General features: G+C 36.1%; 1 protein-coding gene across 3 annotated transcripts in view; it reads left to right on the top strand.

Annotated features, from left to right (window-relative positions):
* Positions 1–16202, top strand: part of pde1a (phosphodiesterase 1A, calmodulin-dependent) — a 91855-nt gene that overhangs the window by 43293 nt on the left and 32360 nt on the right. The window contains exon 1 of one of the 3 annotated variants that reach the window (XM_056265647.1): positions 4220–4481. The exons of the other annotated variants lie outside the window; for them this stretch is intronic. Coding sequence (XP_056121622.1) covers positions 4429–4481 — 53 coding nt within the window. The 5' untranslated portion in view covers positions 4220–4428. Of the gene's footprint in view, positions 1–4219; positions 4482–16202 lie in introns of those variants that run through there. 3 annotated transcript variants of the gene reach the window in all.

Here is a 16202-nt window from a genome sequence, read left to right on the forward strand (position 1 = left end):
GTAAACACTCAATCAGTGTTTCAACAGCGGAAATACGTCAATAAAAGGCTTAGTTTTTCACATAGCTTTATATTTACCTCAGGCAAGTCATTCAGTGTCCACAGCTTGCTGGTTTGCTAACTCTTTCACTAAATAAATGCTATATATTAGCCTATATAATATATTTTACTTAACCTGTTTATGATATCTTGATTATTTAATGTATGTTTAAAATAGTTGTCATGAAAATAACAGCAACTGTGTAAATTATTATATAACAATAACAAATTAGAGTAAAACATGTTAATGCAAAAATTGCCTTATGTGCAGTTTACATGTTTTCATACAATTTGTTATTTGAGTGTTGATTATTATTATATCATTTAGGCTAAAAGTCTAGGCTCTGTTGTTAAGCTTTAATGTTATAGTAATGTGCAAGTAAGGGCTGTAGTTTACAGCATTAGCAGATAATTTTGTTATCCTTGAGAAACGTTTACTTGTAATTGAATTAATTTAAAGACAAGGACACAATTTGTTCATTAAAGCACTGTTTAATAAAAAATAAAAGCAATTTTAGCTTTCTAAACCCCCCCCACCCCACCGAAATGAACCGAACCGAACCGAACCGAGACCTCAAAACCGTGGGACGAACCGAACCGTCAGGTTTGTGTATCGTTACACCCCTAGCATCCGTGCATTTAATTGCCCTTTGCCCGTGTGATAGTAATATATATCTTAGTAGTATTTTAAGGGATATAATTGATTCTATAACCATAAGAGATCATTTTCGGCTTTCTCCGGCTCCCTGCACCGGGTGTAAAGCGAAACCGGAAATGTCTAAACGCACACTCGCTGATGCGGAAATCCAACATGCCGGCCACGTGCAACTAGCCTACTGAGGGAGGAAGAGAGATTGACGCGTTTCAACACAGGTGTATTAGGGAGAAACAGTAGGCCTCTTATGTTATGAGATGGTCTTGACAATTTGCAGTTTCAGGTCATCAAACCGTTTAGACCCTCTTAAAACATTATAGATTGAAACATGTACACACTGGTCAAGGCTGATCACTGCCCTGCTTGTACTCAGACTGTCCTTGTTCATTTAAAGTTTGGGGTGCTCTTCGCACACATTTGTATAGAGAACATATTCAAACTGAACAGTCAGGGCAAGTTGTGTCATTTTTATTGTGTACTTTATTGTCATTTTATTTATGTCATAGTTATTGTAAATTATCAGAGAGGTTACTGAATGTACCTTAACTACTAATCAGTTGATGTGAAGATTACTAATTTAATGGTTTATTGTGAATCTTGACATAATAAACTGTTCAACTGTATTGTATTTTATTGTGATTTGTAATAAAAGTATTTGATGCAGAGAAAAGTATTACATTTATTTGGTAACACTTAAAAAAAGCAACATTTACATAATAATAGTAAGTAATATAAATTCATTAAACTAAGTAATTCAAAATGTGAAATGTACAGACATTATAAAATCTACTTAATTACTTCATAACAGTAAATATTACAGATTTATAAAATGTACTTGATATTTTCAAAACATCAAGTTTAAATTTACTTAATTACTTTTAATAAATACAACCTGCTAAGTTAAATATAATTAAGTAACATTTACTTAATGTCTTCACAAATGTTACATTTAGAGTTAAGTACATTTTACTTGATACTGGCAAGTAAGATTTACCTGATATCACAGCAGTAAAATTTACTTAGAAAAAGTGAGTGCAAATTGTTACAATGATTTTATCAAGTAAATCCTACAAGTTTTTTTTATCAGTGTATGCTCCATCTGTATCCGAGCCTGGATGATTTCTGGATTACCTGAAAGAACTGGGATTTGTTTATGTGTGAGTAATGCTGACTTTATGTGGAATTTCCTACATTAAAGTGCACATTTACATTAATCTATATGACGTTTTACCACTTTTAACCCAGTGCTACATATTTTTATTAGTGTAGGGCAGGCTGACAATCTATTTTTATTTATTTATTTAATTTTAATCATGATAATTTGACAGGATATAATTGTATTTGGGCTAGTATTTCACCTTGTCCTAGTCTTCATATTTTTGCCTTCACCTCCTTATTAGGACGCTTCAGTCTTTCTCTCCACTGCACCATTTTTATGTGACGTCTGGATTTTACAGGCCGTTTTTTGAGTTTGTCGTTGAATTTGTCATGTATTAACGAAGCAGACCTACACTCTTAAAAATAAAGGTTTAATTTATTATTATTATTATTTAATTATTATTATTTATTTATTTTTTGCAGCAATGCAATGGAAGACCCATTTTGGGCTCCCAAAAAGTGTTCAGTAACACTTTCTATGAAGTCCAAGCTTATAATGAATTATAGCTCCATTTATACTTATTTATAAGTAAGAATTACTATTTTATAAATACATTTATAAAGACTCATTAAGACTTTTACTGCATATTAAGAACAGTTATAGTTACATTTATATTATCTTTATAATAACTTATAAGTCATGCATTTCATTCAATGCACATGCTCATAATCCATTATACACTGATTTATAATAAGTATTAATTAGTCAGTCGGATAGTTACATGAATGTATTCATAAAGATTCAACCTCCATTGCTATAATGTAATTATATTATAGTATTTCAGATTTATTTCTGTAAAATAAGTGAGTATATTGTTATAAATAGCCGTGTTGTTTTCTTATATATACATACTTATTGTGAGTGACAATACAGAAATAATTAATAAAAACAGTGGAATTAAAAAAAAAATCTTTTTAATGTTAGATACTAGCAAAACAGTGACACTGCAACAATATTTTTTAAAGTATTATTCCAAACCGCAATAAAAAAATGACCATCCATGACCTCGAATAGAAACATTGGCCATTAAAGACATAATTGATAACTAATTGGTACAGCAAACAAGTGTCTCTGGATCTATTTTATGTTTTATATATTTTTATATTATAAATCAGTGTGTAATGGATTATGAGCATGCACACAAAAAGCAAATGCATGACTTATAAGTAATTAAAAAAATAATATAAATGTAACTATAACTGTTCTTATAATGCAGTATGTCTTAATCAGTCTTTAAAAATATATAGAATAGTAATACTTACTTAAATAAGTGTAAATGGGGCTATCATTTATTATTAGCATGGTCTTCATATAAAGTGTTTTATATGAACACTTTATATGAAGTGTTCAAACAACAGTTTTCAAACAACTTTTTATTAGTGTGAAAAGAACCTTTTGTGCAATGGAAATATTCTGTGAATGTAGAAGGTTCTTCACGGAACGCAATGCCAATAAATAACCTTTATTTCTAAGAGTGTAATACGCACCGCTGTAGCTTTTTTTTTTAATACTACATATTTTGAACAGTTGAAAGAGAACGCACAGATATGATTGTTTTCTCTTTTTGACGCGTCTCCATCTGTGTCCATGCCGTTAGTCTCTGAGATTGACATCCTCTTTCTTGAATATCCTGACGGTCAAGGCGTCGTTTCTCCGCGCCGCTCCAGCTATGAAGAGCCAAGTTCCTTTTGATTAAAGCACGAGAGCCTCCCCTGAAGAGGTCATATCTTTCTTCTCCTCTTATCATTTTATGTTCTCCCTGAGGTCCACTTATAATGTTAGCAACGTTTTTACAGTGCCAAAAACAGTCAGTATTTAGTTTTCCATGACAATTTTCCACTCTCTCCCTGACCCTGACTGTGTCCTAACCAGTCCGTGATGCAACAAGCTTCAAATCAGTTTGTCTTTCCACGTGAAGATAACATTTCCCAATACAAATCACGGTTGTTGAGATGTAAATGTGTATGTTTCATGTGTTCAGAATGTATTCATCTGACACCAGAAAGTTTTAGAAGCTCATCCATTTTGTCATCTTAAGAAGGTGTTTTGAGGTTAAAAGTTACAGTATATTTGCAAAAGATGAAGGAAAGTCGGATTCAACATGACACGGCCGCTTTAAAACGCACACCTCGATCTGAATCGCATAACTTTGTCCACACATCACACTAAACACAAGCCAGATTGTGATATAATTACTGTTTTCTGACATGGGTCCAGCCCCTTTTTTGACCAGACCCTGTCCGCCAATGTTAATTTGCGTGCTCGACAGCTTTTCTGGAAGGGAGAGTGGCTGTATAAGGGAGAGGAGGCAGGCGTTGAGGAAGCGTTTTCGCATGAGGGACAGCGAGATAAAAGCCACCGTGAAGAGTTCAACTCTGGTGCAGGGTGCCTGGCTCTCTCCAAGTTTACCGTTTGGTGTTTTCTGTGATGTGGCCTCCGTGGCCTTTTGCACTGGGCCGTCAGTGAGAAAGAAAGAAGAGAGGGAGGCTGGATCGGGCAGAGTGCACACAGCGATGTGAGGAGCAGCTGGGGACAGTCTGACTGAAGCCTCACACTCACTTGACTCGTGCTCTTAAATGGATGAGTATGTGACCATCAAAAGAAAGCTTCTCCATAGACCCATCTTCAGGTAAGGGATTCAGCTGCGGCTTCCTCGCTCCAGTTAAATTGTTATCTTTTGCGATTGAGTTTGTCTGGAAACTCTGTTTTCGAAGTTGCAAAGTTTGTGTTTATACTTGTAACTTTGAAGAAAGTTGGCATCTGTGGCGCTTTAGCATACATGTTTCTAAAGAGCGATGGGATCAAATGGAGAACTCTGCTTCTTTTTAGATGTTTCATCTGAGAAATGTCTCTTCTTGAGTTTTAAAAGAGATCTTGTCAATATACCAATCAAAAATAAGAGATCTCAGTATGGACAATACAGGTCTAATTTATTTGAGCTATCCATAATTGTATACTCTTGCTGTACAACAACAATTTTCCCATTTAGCTTTATTTCTCTTCGGTAGAAGTGCAGGAGAAACATCTGAGACTAAGGCGGAACATAAACAAAACTAACTGAGTTCTTTTGAGCAAAGCTGTGAGCAAATAGTGCATCGAAAGTGTGACTTTGATTCTCAGGGGCACTTTCAACCTTATCTGCTTTTGCTCTGTAATCAGCCACAGCGTGTTTCAAAGGAATGGAAGCAAAATACCCTTCGCTAAATGCCCCCGTCTAATGTGGTTACACAGACGTTAGAGGCAGAACATTAAGCTGTGGTTCATTGCATTGCTCCGTTATTTCAAGCAGGTTGCTAATCGTTTTTTTGCATGTAAAATGGAAGCAGATGTGCAACAGGTTCTTTTGCATACTTTTGTCAGGCACATCAGTTTAGCAGTCTTAAAGCGGGTTTACATTTTTGCCGTTCTTGAGGATTAGGAGATACTGGCTTTGATCCAAACCTGGCAAGCTACCTGTGTACATAGTACTCACAGATATTAGGCCCTACCTGATATGCGACCTCATAAGTGACTGATTTGGAACTCAGTCTCGACATAGACAGCAAATAGTCATTCAAATAGCAGTTCTCACACGAAGCTCAATTGATTTCAGCAGTGGTGGACAGTAACAAAGTGCTTTTATCAGAGTATTTTTATTTTGGGAAACTTTTACTTTTACTTAACTACATTCCAAAGCATAATATCGTACTTTTTACTCCACTATATACTGCTCCTTAGCCTGGCAAGCCAGACCTACATCAAGATGTTAGGTCTGGGAACTCACAATTGGCATACCTCAATCCGAGGGGCGGGATAAACTGTTGTCTTTCAATATCCCTCGGCACGAAATAGGATAGCGCTACAACCAACCAGAGCAACGAACGGCTGTGGCTGTGTGAGTCCCATGCGTTTTTCCACCAGTGAACCGGCTAGTTGGTATATTAAACTTTTGCCGTATCCGGTTGTCAAAACTCTGAACACATCTTCCTTTTTTAGGAATGACTTAAGTGACGTTCTCTTAACTCCAAGTCCTCCAGAGTCGCGGCCAAAGCCGATTCGAAAGACCGCTGTTCGCCAGCAGCATCTTCTTTGTTTTCAAGCAGAGGGAAATCACCGATGGAAATCACGCGGAACCGTCATAACTCTGCCGTCATTATGTTAAGCCCGCCCACCAACTCTATACACGATCTGATTGGCCGGACCAGTTTTTGTTTTTTCCAGCTCAAAAGTCTATGGAGAGTTGCTAGACCACACTTTGCTGCAAAATAATTTGTGCTGCCGCTAGGGTGCGTGCGTCTAGATTTCTAGGCTAGCTGCTCCTCGCTATTTTGAACTGAAGAAATCATCACGTGATAGCAGGGTCCGATTCGTGAACAAGCTGTATCTTTTCAGTTAACCTGTTAAATTGCCTTGCAAAAAACACAGAATGATTCATTTGTGAATTGGATTGCATTTGCATAATCTATTAAGCCATCCCCCCCCCCCCCCCCCCCCCCCCCAATCATAGTTTAAGCAGTAGGATGGAGTATATAAAATTGCAAAATTAATAAACATTCATCAATCAGTACTTTTTACTTTTAATACTTAAGTACATTAATACTTAAGTACAAAATAAGTACAGTTTGGTGCCAACATGTTGCTAAGCTAATTTTTGTTATTGAATGAATTACAAATATGTTTATATTTAACGTTTTCTCCGCTTTGTGTGGATTTTTTTTTTTTTTTTTTTTTTTTTATTTAGACAGAAAAAGATTAAAGACAATCGGGCCTGACTCAGTATAAAACTGATTTTCAACAGGTTCCTGTTCTATTACTGAGCTTGTTGCAGTGCATTACTGCCTTCATTTGATGATGCCTTTAGAATTTGACTGAAAGTTGACAAAACTTTTTGTCAGAAGTGTGCCAATATGCCTATTATGATGCCTGTTTATTTATGAATTAATATTTTTTGTGTTTTTGTCATTTTTATTTAGCTTTAAATTTAAATTTTTGTTTTAGCAGTTTTAATACTTCAACTTCATCTTATTTCAGTTAGTTCCAAGGCAACATTTCTAATTTTCGTTTAAGTTTTTTATCTAATGATACTATTTTATTTCAACTTTTTCAATTACCGAAAATGATCTTTCATACTTTTTGTTAATGATAAAAACATATGTATGCTACTGCGTAGCACTCAACTGGTTTTGGAACAGATCTGTACTGATTTTGCATGAGGGACTTTCTGAGTTCTTGGCTTTTCAAATATCCTGGGATGTGTGTGTGTGTGACTCTTGTTATCTCTTGGGGGTTTCATGGTATGTTTTTTACCTCTGATGTTCCCCTTGAGGTTCCTCTTCTTGCTAACTCCAATAACAGCCTGCTGGGAGGCCTGCATGGGAATAGCAGATTTTAACTTGCAGACAAGGCTCTGGAAATGAGTCTTACCCTACCATTTGTTTGCAGTGAGTAACATCCCATTGTGCAGTTTTACATGACATCTGCAGTCCATCACATGGACAGCTTTAATGAGCTAACGTTTACTATCAAACAGACCAAATGAATCAGCGTGATTCAACCAACCATCATCTCTTTTGTTTCCTTTCTCCGCTGAATTTCCTTATTGGTCCAGACTGGGTTATGCTTATTTAGTACTGGTAAGTTTCTGTGAAGATTTTTGGCCTATTTGGTACTTTTTGGCATAACTTGCTGGTTATGCTAAGGACTAGTGCACCAAATGTCACTCTCATTATGTTGCTTTTTTCTATTTTTTTTTCCACATATTTCCATCCAAATATGTCAGTGCCATTGTTTTGTCTCAAGATGTACACCAATAATGTTTTTTTCTAGGCACGTTTATAAAAGCTACTTAAATGCCCTAATTGAACTAAGGCCTAATCCTGGCTTAATCTAAACCCTGTATGAAACCAGGTCTACATGAGTTATGGTAGCTTTGTATTATAAATAGATAATCAATTGTTGTATCTCCTACATGAGACCTTCACTATCTTTTTATGGCGCTTTTTCAATCTTATCATTGTGAATAAGCAAGAAGAGTGTTTTGGGAAGAGTGAAGGGAGCTGTCGTAGAGACTGAAGACTAAATTAGTAAAGTATGAAACAGAACCTATCAGATTGCATTTTTTGCAGATACTATCGTAATGTCAAGGGAAAACAATGGAGTATTTCACATTTTTCAGAGCTGACATCTTACTCTTGCAAGCTAATAGAAGTTCATAACAAAGCACAGAGGACGTCAATTGAATTAACTCGTCACATTTGAGATTAGTAGCCTCAGTTAGCTAGTGGAAAAATCACCTATAAGAGCAAATATTTGATTCTGTATAGTTGGAATGCAGGACTGCCTGCATGGTATGGCTTTGAATACTGAAGATCATGAGTGATTTTGGTTATGAAACCTGCATGAAATTTGTTTGTAACACAAAACAGCTGCCAGTCTTCTTGAAAGGGGGCACACACAATATATAACTTGAGTATAAAAAGTTTTTTTTTAATGAAATGTATTAAGGTAAAGAATAACATGTGCAAAATACACATTTTGGTTTCAGTAAGATTTAGTTTTTTGAAAGAAATTAATGCTTTTTTTCAGAGAGGATGTGTTAAACTATAACTAACAGTACAGACATTTATAATGTTAAAAATATATATTTTTATCTCAAATAAATGATGTTCTTTTGAACTTTATATTCATCAAAGAATTCAGAAAAAAATCTATCATGATTATTATTGCTAATAATAAGAAGAAATGTTTCTTGAGCAGCAAATCAGCATATTAGAATGATTTTTAAAGGATCATGTGACACTGAAGACTGGAGTAATGATGCTGCATTCCAAAATAATAATATTTCACAATATTACTGTATTTTTGATCAAATAAATGCTGCCTTGGTGAGCAGAATTGATATATTTCAAAAGCATAACAAATCTTACAGACCCCAAACTTTTGAACGGTAGTGTATTAATATAATACAAACATTCAGTTTACCTTAAAGCCAAACCGTGCAGAATGTATGAGCTGAAGAGTAGATTTTTACTCTCATAAATGATGCACACTTATTGCCTGAAACCACTGTGAATCAGCCTGTTAGGCCTCTGTATCTTTTACTTTTTAAATCAACATGTTCTTTGCCAGAAGTGATTATATGTTGAGGTCCTTTGAGCTTTTTATACGTATAAGAATCTAGATTGTGCTAATTTGTCCTATGAGACTTGGATGCAATCTGTATCACATGACTCATCACTAATAAGGTTTGCATACCAGAATCAGTCCTCTATAATCTGTGTTTTGAGAACAAACAGTATGGTATCTGGTGTCTGTCACTATGGAATAAGTCAGAGGAAATCTTGGCCCATAGTTCCTCATCATAGCCAGCAACATTTAGGAAGTTAATGAAAAATATGTCAGTCATAGCCTTGCCTTATTAACCCATAGGCACATTATGTATCCCTCTTCCGGGACATTTAGCTTTCAAACCATTGACCTCACGAACACGTCCCCTGACATCTCTCTCTCGTTTCTAAAAGAATTTTTTTTTTTTTAAGCATAATGTCCCTGAAAATACAGACTGCAAACAACATTTCGGGATAAATCATTAAAAAACAGAGGCTTGATTCCATTGATTTAAAAATATCTTGTCATAAAATTATAAACTGATGGGTTAATCTGGTAAATGAATGAGACAGTCACCGTGCCTTTGACCAATTAACTCCTAAACTAGTTACACATCAAAGGTAAACTAATCAGACAGCGTATTAATATGATGAGCAGGGTGAAATAGCAGTAACACAATAATTGCCATTTATCAAATTGCTTTAGTATGCATTGTTCTCTATTCTGAGTAGGATGAGAGGGACACTTGTAAAGTAATGAATGGAAGAAAAAATGCAACACTCTCGCCTGTCAGTTAAAAGAGCCAAAAGCCTATTAGAGCCAATGGAGAAATACAGTTGCAAATGGTGACACCCACATCCTTCTACTCTGAATAGTAACTTGTTTCTGAGGTTTTTCCTTTCCACTGAGATGCCTTCATCTGGTTGGTTTTTGAAAGTGGTATATGTGTCCTTCACTGCCTATGATATCCCACAATTCTTTGTGTGTGGTTCAATGGTTGTTTGAAAGTATATAAATGCTTTCAGAAGGAGCTGTTGAAAGGAGCGAATACTGTATATATTTGCTCGGTTATCTCTAAAGATCACTTGCATTTGTTCTAGATCATTTGACTTGATGTTTTGGTGCTTTTGGAAGCCGGTCGGAAGAGCTCTGCTGGTGGCGGATGTAATGGAAGCATGTTTACGCAGTGTAAATGAAACAAGACGGGTGAATTTCCTGAATTTATGTAGTTTAGGTGTTGTTATTGTTCAAGCGACTGTAGCGGTGTCTACCTCCATGACTTTGGACTTGTTCATAAGTTGAATAGGTGAGTGTTAAATTCACTGAACATTGTGAACACAGATGAAAGTATTGATAAACCAGAGATTAGACCAGGCCGATTATTGGACTGATAACCATGCCTGTTTAACCAATTATCAGAAGTCTGTTCCCCCTTGTATTAATTCACAAATCTATCGCCATCCTTTTTCTGTTTTCAAATATTTTTGAGTGAATTTTGGGTAAATATTGTGTAAAATGATTTATCCATAAAGTATTTGGACACTTAGCTCACACTTAAAAATGTCATTGCACTAAATAATAAACATAAATCTAAATGGCAGCAATTTTTGTGATGACTTTTAACCTTTTTTTTTTAATCCACTACAAATATCAAGGCTAATTTTAGTGGTTGTGCGCGTGCTATTTTCCTTTAAAATGCCACTTGATTGGATTTTTTTTTTCATGCAATGACATTGTTATCTCTGGCATAAGTGTCCAAATACTATTTGGAGCAACTGTAGATCAGTATTATATCAGGTACCCTTCAATTTTCACAGTTCACTGTAGACTCATCACCATACAGTGTCAGTGCACCAACATGGGAGTTGTGTGCCATCCGGCCTTCCACTGGAGCTGCTCTCATTTATGTGATTCAAATGACTTCTAAACCATCCAAGAGCATTCAAATCATTTCAAGGTTTGACAGATTAAATCGCACCTCAATTGGTACTATTTATTGAATAACGTTGCGTCAGTTGTGATAAGAATTTCTGTTGTGTTGTTGGAAATCACAGCAAGATTGAGATAATTCAAGGAGTATACTGTTACATTATTGTGATTTTCTGACTTATAAGACGTCTTTGTACCATGAAAACATCCTGCAAGTTTCATAGTTTAAAATGTCCTTATTATAAACAAAGCATTTATTTAAGGAAGTTCCAAAAACAGCTCATTTTGATATTGGGTGACCTGTGATGTATCACTGGCAATACATTTGCATATGCCTGCCTCCAGAGCAAGACATAAACAATTAGTTATAAATTGTCGCACCATAGGCCCCGCCCACTGGCATTCAGTCACTTAACAGCTGGCATTTGCTTACATTGGATGTGAGTGTTGTGTCAAATGTAAATAGAACCCATTATAATCAATGATGCTGTCTACACTGGATACTGTAAACAGATACGTGTTCAGTTCACTAAAATGCTCCACTCACTTGAGTCTGTCAACGGGACAAATGGAAGAGTGAAAGACGTTTGCTTTGACACATCCAGTTTAAACAGCTCATTAGTCCCTGTACAGACTTCAGAAGGATCCCAACGTTGAAAACAAGTGGATGTTCTTTTTTAATGGCGTCCCACATCACGCCAGATTATATGTTTGTTCAGAGGATTTTGTTTTGTCAGCAAGGCACAGTCTAATGGAGAGTTCACAAAAAAACTTTTGTGGACCGATGAAGTAGCCAACTGTATTGGATCTGACAGCAGCTGAATCACAAACCGTAAGTGATTTCATTGCTTTGTCTGTAAATGACGGTTTTTATATAAATAATGTTTTCAAAACACTGGGCGTTGATACTGTTTCCTATGTAGTGACGTTAGCCAATCATAACAGTGGCCATTTACTGACAAGGATCAGAATGAAAGTTAAAAATAATTGTTTTTCCACATGTATATTTTTTTTAACAAAAAACTTTATTAACATTATAAATGGGAATAAATAAATTATAAAACCTCAAGGGGAAAAAATCCATGTCATGACCCCTTTAATGGCACTAAATTAACACGTTTAACTGACAGCCTTGCTTTTTTAGTCCAATTTCTTGAACATCAGGTAAAGTCATCCACATCCCCTAAGGGCTGGGATTTATATCGCTTGTGGACGGAGATGGGGAGATGTTTAACTGAGATAGTCTTAGCCAGTAAATCAGTGCCCTCCGTGCTGCCAAAACACAACTAGACTGATGTTACTTGCATTTAGAGCTTCAGCTTAACTGCTTCAAATGGGAACCCAAGAGGTTAGTTTACAACCTAGTGTAAACTAACCTGTCCTGCAGGCATTAAGATGTGGCTTCAGTACTTGCTTGTGAAAAACGGGATGTTTGTTTAATCAGAGCTCTGCTTGGCTCTAAAAATTGCTCACCGCAGATCACAGCAGACTGCTTGTGTCAACCTGGGTTTAGCACGTCACCAGAGGGCCTGAAGTCCTCTAGACAAATCCATGCACGCAAAATCTTGGAGGGATTGTGGTCCTCTTGTAGCAATTGCAAGATGTATGTGGTTCTCAAACTTTTTTGGTGTAGCCCCCCTTTAAATCATTACAAAATCTGGCACCCCTTCACTACCACCACCTCTGACTACTAAGTAATTTCACTAAAATTTACAAAAATGGAGAGATTTATAAATTGAAAAACATGCAATGAAAAACACCTGCAATAGTTTCACTGTGTAATGTCATTGAATCATTGAAATCAGTAAGAGAGAATATATTTCAGTGATGCTTTGGATGAACAATATATAATCAGTGGCTGCAGTGAGCTCTTTCAACAGCACCTAACAAACTCAGCTTCTTGTAGCCTACGTCATCTTACGCTGAACTCTATGGCAAGCAACTTCTATGTCTGGCTTGTTCAGACGATGACAATAAGTCAACGGTCTGAAGAAGAATGATTCAGTGGAATTGGCATTCAGTGCCGCTTTATAAAGGCAGAGCGCCAACTGCTATTCACGCACTTGCGATGGCTGATTTCTTTTTTTTTAAATTAATTTTATTCTGTTGATCTCCTGCCCTGACCTGCGCCCCACACTTTGAGAACCACTGATTTAAATTATATGTTATTTTATCAAGTTTGAATGTGCAAATGAATTCACAAATAAAGAGCAAAAATAATTAGTGTCTAAAAAAAGCGGTAATAGTAGTATATAAAATAATTGATATAATGTGTTATATAATATAGATATGTGAGTGACTGATGTATGAATGTAATTTTCTTGTAAAGAGAACTTGAGGTTTGGTAAAATAAAAATGTAATAATAATATATAATAATACAATTATATCATGACTGATGAATGGGTGTTGTTATTTTTTTGTAAATATTGAGTATTGGTAAACTAAATATGTTAATAATTATTATTATTATTAGTAGTAGTATTTATATTATTATTATTTTACAATATAGACATTTTAGTGATTACAAAGCCATTTGTATGTTATTAATGAGCCATCATTCAAGTGCATGACTCATGGTCAGTATTACATTTACCAGTATCTCTAGGTTAATTAAAAAAAATGGACAGACGTATGATTACAGTTCACCTTTCTCCAAGTCTTCGCCTGTGTTCACAATCTGTCTATTAATACATTTGGTAAGCAGTGTTGGTGTCAAGGGAGGACAATTTGTGACAATATTTTCCCTGTTGCCTAGGAACTTTCATGGAACCAAAAGTTAGCGGCGGGATATCTGTGAAATCAGAGAACACGTCCATTTATTTGTCAGAATAAATGGGGCGGGAAACTGCTCATGTCCGACACACATTACACATGCGATTTTTCGTACTTAAAAGGAGCTGATTTGCATCTCTGGACTCATCACACACTCTTCCCCACCTCTCTAATTATTCTCAGGTCAGTGAGCGGTCCTATGGGTGCCATCTTTGTGGAGTGAGGAATTTAGAGCTGTCTGAGAGGCTAGCAAGTCCTTTCTTTCTTTCCATCGTGAGCCCTCGCCGGGTCCCTCGAGGGACCGTCAGTGACGGCAGCGGCTCTCGAGTTTTGGACGTTTGTGTGTAGAATGGCACAGCAAGCTCATGGGAAAATGTTTGAGGTTGACCTTCCTCGTTACTTGTGTGACTGGGGCACGATGGCCTGCCGGCTGCCAGTGCCAGCGTCTCACTGGGCCGCTGTTAGTGACCACGAGAAACATCCCCTTCGCTCTTTCTCCAGGGCATTCTCATGCACCCTTGGAAAACAAACTCTTCTTGAAAAACTCAAAGCAAACTTCCAGGGTTTGTTTTGTTTTGCCATTTCTAATCTGACCTGGGTGGATACACTGTGAGCTATGAAAAGCCTGGATGGTTTTAGATTTGGAAAACAGGGACTCGGAAAAGGGCTGGAGATGGATGCAACTGGGTCCCCGAGGAACTTTCGGACTGGGTTGACGGAGCAGCACGTTACTCAATGGGAGTCTAAAAAAGCACCAACCCAGCTTGCTTTAACGTGTTTTTGCTTCTGCTGTAGAGGTAAAGCGGTGCGGGTTTATTTTATTCATTTCCAGACAGGCTTCTTTTAGATGCTTGTTTTTATTTACATGCACTCTCAGTGGTCTGAAGACCCTCCCCTGTACACTGTGTCAGGGGCCATGGCAAAGTCTCCAAAAATACAGTCAGTCGAAGTGCCTGTGCTCTGAAACCACTCGACAGGATGGTGTCTGTCAACCAGCCAAACTTCATCTCGTGTTTTTCAGCTAAGTTTGCAGTCACACAGCTCTTTGGAATGCTTGATTCTAATTGGTCGATTGCATTGTTCTGTCAGATATTTCTGTTTAATTATCACTAAACCAGAGAAGATGGCACATGCGCCATATGAGCCTCGTAAACCATGGCGCCATTGAATCACTTTAAGATATTTACAACGGTCTGTAGTACCCGTTTACCATAAATTTGATTTAGTATTGTCACTAAATTGTCAGCAACTTCTTTTACAGAACAGCTATTTTATTGGTAGCAGACTCTATATCAATGTTATTTTAGTATTATTTAGATAGTATTATAGTATTTATTACTATTTTGATTTAGCTTTTATTTTTCTATTTTAGTTTACATTTCAGTAATTTTATGTGCATTTGTCATTTTCATTAGTTTTATGTTGTTTAACATTACTAATTATTTTGTTATTAATTATCATTTATATTTTACTTTATTTCAGCTTTATTTTAATCAACATTTTTGATAGTTTTAGTTAGCAAAAACAACACTTCTTATTGCGCTCTCCATAATGAATGTCATGTAAAATGTCACTTGAGTTTATTTGTTCTTAGCTGAAAGATGAATAAAATTGCAAAGATTGCATGTATTGTAGCACAAGCTAATTTGCATCTCAGCTCCCTAGAAAGTCTATTCATAATTCACAAACACATACACTATTAGTCATATTAATCTTTTTTTTAAATACCAAAAAGTAAATTTATTAGTGACTACATTGTGTTAAAATATGTTGAAAATTAGAAGTCATGCAGTGATTTTTGCTAATTTTCCGATAATGACCAGTGTTTTTATCATGATTAAGGGGATTATACGCACTGTGCATTGTGCCCTAGTATAATTTTTTACAGTATTTCTGTAGTATAGGTAAGCTATATACTTATATATTGTGCTAAACATGCTAAATATCTGCATGCAATACCTCAATGATCTACTACATTTGCTAAAATGTCCAATATGCAGTCCAGAGTGCTGTATCCCATAATGCAATGCACTTAATTTGACCTTCCAGTGTTATGAATGATTAACTCTTTCTTGGCTCACTTTTCAAGTTTTTTTTTTTACATACTAAAAGTAGCCAATATAAAGTATATTTTGCACAGTATTCAGTAAGTATTCCACTAGCATTCTAAAAAAAAGTATGCTTTGAATCCACTGCACATTACTTTAGATAAAAGTGGCTGGCAAATATAACGTGTGCAAAATTCAGAGGAGAAATTAGAGTACACTGGCACAGGTCATATATCATCTAAGCGAGCAGCGCATGGAGGTTGCAGGTTCTGCACTTTTGCTGTCTTCAATGTTAAACACACTCTTGCAGGCTTCATGTGAATGCTGATAAGCACAACAGCTGTTGTGGGGGGACCAGAGGGAGGGTGATGCACTCAAGGCTCTGCATCACGTTACATTTCTGTCATATTAAATGTCATTTACAGAAGGGTTCAAAACATGGACACCACAGATTTGCTGCCGTTGTTGTTGTTCCTTTCCTCCATTGAAGCTCAAGATGTTTTTTTAGAACTCA

The sequence above is a fragment of the Rhinichthys klamathensis genome, unplaced genomic scaffold (assembly GCF_029890125.1).
Source record: "Rhinichthys klamathensis goyatoka isolate OS25496 unplaced genomic scaffold, OSU_Roscu_1.1 h1tg000237l_1, whole genome shotgun sequence".
NCBI lineage: Eukaryota > Metazoa > Chordata > Actinopteri > Cypriniformes > Leuciscidae > Rhinichthys > Rhinichthys klamathensis.